We start from the raw sequence: 6495 nt of genomic DNA, 5'->3' as shown, positions 1-6495 counted from the left end.
AGCAGGAGCCCTGAACTGCTCTTACCTGCTCTGCAGCGGAGGGGCGGCCGGAGGAGGAAGGAAGCTCAGAAAAAGAGAGGGAGCGAGAGAAGGGAGTCCAAGGGAGGGGAAGAGAAAGCAGGCAGGGCATCCCCAGGGAGGGACGAGGGAGGGGACCAGCTAGGGAAAACAAAAAAGGGGTAACGAGGGAAGGAGGAAGGAGAAGAGAAAGGAGGGAGAGGTCCTCAGGGAAAAGAAAGGGGCAGAACAGCTCCCGGGAGCCAAAGGGCTGCCGGTGTCCGATGCCAAGCATCGTCGAGGGGTGCTGAGCGGGTACAGCCAAGCGGAGCAGCTCTTGTGGTCTCCTCCCAACTCTCAAGATGATGAAGAGGCAGTTTAATCGGATGCGGCAGCAGCTGTCCCATCCCAACATCACCAGCCGGTAAGGACTTCTCTGCTACCTGTGCCAGAGGGCTGGGAGGGAGCGGGATGCGGGTCCTGGAGGGCTTGCGCCGGGGCTGGACTGACCTCCCAAGGCCAGTGGCCAGGGACAAGGGGAAAGGGGGAACGACCCTGGGTTTAGAGCATCTTCAGCGTAAGCCAAGGGGCTGTGGCTCCCCGGCTCCCCGGCGCCCACGGGGCAGCAGGAAGGCTGCACTGGTGCTGCTCAGCAGGGACATGATCCCCAAGCCTGGCTACTTCTCCCAGGGTCCACAGATGCTGTGTCCATTTGGAAACGGGCCTTTCCTGAGCGTGGCTTCCCCAGGATGTGAGGGCAACGGGGAGGGACCTTCCAGCCACATGCCCTTGGCTGTGCAATGACCAGGAGGGTGTTAGGAGCTGGGACCTGCCCTCCCCACTGAGCCCGGCATGCCCCAGGAGCCAGACGCCCTGCACTACGGGCGTCCCAGGACACCCTTCAAGGAGAGGACCGGGGGTCCTCGGAGGACCCATGGAGGACTTACAGCCTCATGCAAATCCCTCCAGCCCCATCCTACCTCCACTGCTTCCTTATTTTTCTCTTCGGCTTTCCAAAGCTCTCCCCTTGCAAAACCCAAAACTGAAATTACAGGGCTGGGCCCTCCCTTCCCAGCCCCCTCGCTCCCTCTTTCCTACAGCCACCTCCGCAGGTTCCCCAGTGCTGGGAGGCTGAGCAGGACCAACCGTGTCCCCCTGGACCACAGAGGTCCTTCAGCCAGCTCAGCAGACCGGCCACAGGGAAGCAGCTCCTACATCCTGGTGGCCTCTTGCTCTTCTTGCATTCCCCGGAGGGGAGCATGATCCCCTTTCCCATCCCTCCTCCCTCCCTCCATGTCTCATCTTCATGTTGGATGCGCCTCCCTTTTGTTTAATGCCGGGCAGGCAGGAGGTCTCAAGCAACTCCTGCAGTCCAAGAGCAAGCTCTTCACCCGCTGCAGAGCCTCTCCTCCACGGGCTGCCATCTCACGTGATTTTGCTTGCCTTCAACCACGCCACCCCCATTTCCTGCGGCTCCACGGCCTCGTCCCACATCGGCTCTGGCGGGCGGTGAAAAGAGAGAAACATGAACTGGGTAAAAAGCAGCAGCAGCAGAGGGAAAGCAAACGGGGTTCCCAAGGCGTAGCAATGGCAGCGGGCCGTGAAGCGAGGTTTCCTCTATGGGAGGCATCAGGGAGGTTTGGTGGTGATGGCGGCTGGTGGATTTTGAATTTGGTTTTAAGCAGAACTTGCTGCAAACCAGAAGCTGCCTTTGCCAGATTTGCTCCTAATACCTGCTGCAAAACCGAGCAGAAAGCTGGTTTCATTTCTGGAGGGGCTGGTGTTGGTCTCAGTCCCCAGCTTGACCACAAAGATATCCTTGCTCCGGCACCGGCGGCCCCACACCTTCCGGCTACCCTGGCCTGCAAAAACACTTGCTGGGCTCCAACAGCACTGCCTTGGATTTGCCTTCAGGGGAGAGGCAGGCGGTCAGGGGTAGAAGATTTCAAACAAACAGCAAACATCCCACTCCCGCTAGGCACCCTGTCTCCAAAAAACAGGCCACACCTGGACGCTTTGACTGCGGTGCTCTGAACTGGAAGCCCTATCTGATAGGGTGTCCACCAGCCAGCAAGGTTGGCTGCCTTGCCCTGCTCCTGCTGTTCTCGTCCCCCTAGGCTCATTCTGCCCGTAGCCTTGTGTACGATGGTCCAGGCCATAGCCAGCATCTCCTGCTCCCCGGAGCCCAAAGAGAGGCGGGTGGGATGCATAAGGACCTGCCTTCCCGAGGAGGCTGGGTGGAGGTCACCCCCATCTGCTGATGGCTCTTTCTCCTTCCTCTGCAGAGCCCAAGAAGCAACCGAGCTCCTGCCGGAAGATCTGCTGCAGGTGAGGCGCGGGCTGGGCCGGCAGGCATGTGCCTGCTTGTGCCTGGGCGTGGGAACCTGCCCCGTTCCTGCCTGCGATTTGCCCTGCCGGCACATCCAAGTCACAGGGCTGGGATCTGCCCGCGTGCTGGACGCCGACTCCGGGGCCACGGAATTCAGGTTCCTGCCGCGGGAAAAGGCTTCGCCAGCTGCTAACAGAGGGATGAATCCTGACCAGGAGCTGTGCTCTCTTTTCCCTGGACCGGGGATGCTCTGGGCTGCGGTGGGATGCTGGGCAGGCTTACCCACACCCAGAGCTGAGTGGTGGGGAGATGGCCTCGGGGCGCCCATGGTTGGCAAAAGGTCTTCCCCAGTCCCACCTTTCTGCCCTCAGATTGAGCAGAGGATCGAGCCGGCCAAGCGAGCAGCTCACAGCGTGTCCAAGAGGCTCCAAGCCTGCCTGCAGGGGCAATGCGGCTCCGAGATGGACAAGCGAGTGGTGAGTGGAGTCCTCTCTCCACAGCCCGCGCTCGCCCTGGCTCTGTCCCCCACCAGCAAAGGCCCCTGCTTTGCAGGTTTTGCTGAAGGGTGGCCCGAAGCCCAGCCCAGGTCCCATCTCCAGCAGTGGCCACCAGCAGGTGCCCAGGTAGAGCAGAGCAGGACAACCCTCTCAACCATCACTAACTTGAGGCCCCCTGGGACAGAGATGGTGGTTTTGCATTGAATAACCCTCCGAAGCCCTGTTGTCCGTGTCCCTTCCTGAACCCCTGTGAACCTCTGGCACCCACGGTGCCCTGCAGTGAGGAGCACTACGGCACGGCTGGGCACAGTGGTGCCACCACTTCCTCCTCCTTGGTTTGAATCTGCCACCCTCTCCCCGGCTGCTGCTCACCAGCCCTCATCTGGGAAGCAAACAGTGGATTGCCCTGCACTCTCCTTAGCACCCCCATGATTTTGTGGGCTCCTCTCCTCTTGGCAGCCTGACAAGCCCCAGCTTCGCTTAATTATTCTCGGTGATTAAACTGTTCCATACATTTGAAGCAGTGGCAGGGCTGGGCTTGGTGACGGCCTCCATCAGCATCACGGTCCACCACAGGGGACTACTTTAGAGAAGATTGGAGGTTTTCTAACCAACTATAGAGCCTCGGTGCCTTGTTTAGCTAACTGGATCCTGGCTTTGGCTGAAGGGACATCCAAAGGGCCCTTCCTCAGGCCCCAGGGCCAACGGGGCTGGGTGGGCCAGGGGAAGATGTGGAGACCCAGCGCAGGGTTTGGCCACTTGCTCCCATGCTATGGTGGCATGCTTCACGGGGAGGGAGCTGCCACACACCAGCTCACCGTCCCTTTCCCAAATCCTTGGCTCTGTGCAGAAGAAGCTGCCCTTGATGGCTCTGTCCACGACGATGGCTGAGAGCTTCAAGGAACTGGACACAGAGTCCAGCCTCGGGTAAGTGCCAGTGGGAGAAAGGGCCGGGGGCAACCCTGAAAGATGCCAGACGCTGGCAGAGCCACTGCCTTGGCTCAGGGCTCCCACGGCCAAGCTGAGCTGTGAAACTCTGTCCTCAGAGCAAACGTTGGTGTCACAGGAGGAGAAGGAACAGCCAGCACCTTCAGCCTCCCATTGCAGAGTGGGCCAGGGGCTGGCTCAGGGTCCCACGTGGGCATGGGTATGGCGGGGGGTGTTAGGTCAGAGGGTGGCATGGCTCCAGTGTACAGTCATTTCATCTCTGTCCCCCACATAGGAAAGCCTTGGAGATGGGCTGCTGCATACAGAGCTCGCTGGCCAAAATCCTGGCTGAGTTCGAGATCGCCCTGGAGCGTGACATCCTGCAGCCGCTCAACAAGCTCAGCGAGGTAGCCCTGGCGGCCCTTCCGGATTCGCTCTCCTGTCCTACCTCCTCTTCTCGCGTCCCCAAGCCTCTGCAACTCCCTCTGGCCCCTCTCTCCCACAGGAGGAGCTTCCCATCATCCTGAAGCGCAAGAAGACGCTCCAGAAGTTGATCTCTGACTGGAACATCATCAAGAGCCGGTACAGGTCACACCTCGGCTGGGGGGGGCCAGGGCACATGGGGTGCAGCCCCCAGCCAGGTTGGGGGAAAGAGGAAGATGACTGCCTTTGGGAGCAAATTTCCCAGGGCTGGAGGTGAAGTCAAAGAGGCAACAGCTAGCTCTTCGGGAGCGCCCACCCAGTCCCTCTCTGTGGGTGCATCCCGCTCTGGGCTGAGCCGCTGGCTCTGTGGCACAGGAGAGAAGGGCAGTGCCGTTGCCGAAGGCAGCACAGTGCCCCGGCGCTGCTTGGCACTGCTCCCTCTTGCGGGGTAGCCCGTGCCGTGCCGGGTTTCTCTGGGAGAGCGGGGCAGCCGTGGGTCGCTGGTGGCTCATTTCCACACCGCCCTCCCTTTGGCTGGAGGGAGGAGAGGAAGGAACATCTCAGGAACAGGGCTTGGGAAGGGTCCTACCGACCCTGGGTGTTTCAGGCAGCTGTGCTCAGTGCTCCCCGTCTTGACAAGGTCGCACCCCTTGGCGTGGCATCTTCCTCTGGGGGAGGGAATTGAGAGGCGCTGGCCAAGGAAAGCCACCGCAGGGCAGTACTGTGACTTGCCATCCCCCTCACGGTCCCCATACCCCTTCTGCACACCCGTCGCACTCCGTGTCCCTGGCGCTGAGGCTGTGGGTGTGCCTCTTCTCTCCCACCCCAAAGGCTGAACCAAGCTGCCAAGAGCTCCAGTAACAGCTCTGGTGCTGGTGCTGGCCCCGGGGCCTCTTCTGCTGCAAACAAACTGGAGATCTTGAAGGAAGAGGAGGAGGAGGTGAAGAGGAAGGTGGAGCAGTGCAAGGTGAGAACGTCACTCGCTCTCCTCCGTGGGGCAGCTCCAGGGCTGGAGACATGCTCCCCTCCAGCGGCTCCATCCGAGGTGACCCCACACCAAGACAGACGCAGCCAGCCGGCACGTCCTGCCCTCTGCAAGCAAAACAGTCCCTCGAGGAGCAGAAATAGGGAGGTGCCCCAAGCCCAGGGAAGAAGAAGAGTACAGGATTCGAAGCACAAGCTGCTGCAGAGAGGAGGCTCCAGGGGCTAGAGCAGGGAGCTTACGGGGTCCCCTCGGGCTGGGAGCCAGCCGAGCTGGGGTCTGCGCTGGGTGGCAGGCGACTTTCACATCAGCTTTCTCCACCTCTGCCCTGTTTGTCTGAAAAGCCCAGTGCCTTGTCTGGCAGATCCCATGGGCATGCTGGAGCTGGAGGTGCAGGGACCTCTTGTCCCTGAGTCTTTTGTGCCGGGACACTGATCATAGGGTAGGTTGCTGATGCTACCCGAATACAAGCGATGGGGGCAAGGAGGAATCCCCACGTGGTCCCAGCCTACGTCCCCACTGCACCCCAGAGACCCTGTCTGGGTGATTCACAGCCCAGACGGGGGGCTTTGTGAAGACATCCCCTCTTCCTTGGGTGCCAGGGAGGAGGTGGAAGGTTGCTCTTCTCTGTGTCTCCATTCCCAGGATGAGTATATGGCTGACCTTTACCACTTCTCCACCAAAGAGGACAGCTATGCCAGCTACTTCATCAGAGTAAGTCCTCTCTCGCACTCCTCCTCTGCATGTGAACTTCTCCTGGGGTATGTGTGAGCCCAACCTTGTCCCCAACTGCACCGAGCCCTCTGGCCAGGGCAGGGGACAGCCCCAGGCACCAGCAGATGCCCAAAGCAGGTGCACATCGCTGCTAACACCAACTACAAACACAGCGGCTTGTCCTGATGACCCCCCCATCTCCAATTTGCCTTTTACCCCTCACTATAGCCACAGTCCCACGAAACCCGGGGGGGGTTCTCTTGCAGCTCCCCCTTTGCCCTCTCTCCATGTGGGTGCGATGTTCTGGGGATGGGGGTCTCTCCAAGAGGGGTCAGCGTTGAACTGAGTCCTGTTTGCATGTTCCCTGTCCGGCAGCTGCTGGAAATCCAAGCCCAGTTCCACCGGCAGTCCCTGGGATCGCTGGACTCAGCTCTGGCGGAGCTGAAGGAAAGCCACAGCCAGACAGGTACCTGCCGGCTCTCCATGCAGCCCTGGGAGAGCCACTGCCAAGCCCAGGGGATGCGAGCGTGGCTGGTGAGGCTGGGAAAGGCAGGTTTTCCCTCCCTGTGCCTGCTGCTGCCTCCCACATCACGCTGGTGGGATGGGGACCGCAGCCTGAGGCGGGC

At 60.7% G+C, this 6495-nt stretch overlaps 1 protein-coding gene across 1 annotated transcript in view; it reads left to right on the top strand.

Annotated features, from left to right (window-relative positions):
* Nucleotides 1–359: 359 nt before the first annotated feature.
* The window catches only part of SH3BP1 (SH3-domain binding protein 1), a gene marked incomplete at its 3' end in the record, with an annotated part of 6439 nt that continues 303 nt past the window's right edge, over nt 360–6495 (top strand). The window contains exons 1-9 of the mRNA XM_009578375.1: nt 360–421; nt 2283–2325; nt 2698–2802; nt 3674–3750; nt 4046–4157; nt 4256–4332; nt 5005–5140; nt 5801–5869; nt 6245–6335. Coding sequence (XP_009576670.1) covers nt 360–421; nt 2283–2325; nt 2698–2802; nt 3674–3750; nt 4046–4157; nt 4256–4332; nt 5005–5140; nt 5801–5869; nt 6245–6335 — 772 coding nt within the window. The remainder of the gene's footprint in view (nt 422–2282; nt 2326–2697; nt 2803–3673; nt 3751–4045; nt 4158–4255; nt 4333–5004; nt 5141–5800; nt 5870–6244; nt 6336–6495) is intronic.

This window comes from Fulmarus glacialis, unplaced genomic scaffold (genome assembly GCF_000690835.1).
Source record: "Fulmarus glacialis isolate BGI_N327 unplaced genomic scaffold, ASM69083v1 scaffold21545, whole genome shotgun sequence".
Classification (NCBI taxonomy): domain Eukaryota; kingdom Metazoa; phylum Chordata; class Aves; order Procellariiformes; family Procellariidae; genus Fulmarus; species Fulmarus glacialis.
The sequence above is the reverse complement of the archived record's forward strand: the minus strand, read 5'-3'. Positions and strand labels throughout refer to the sequence as shown.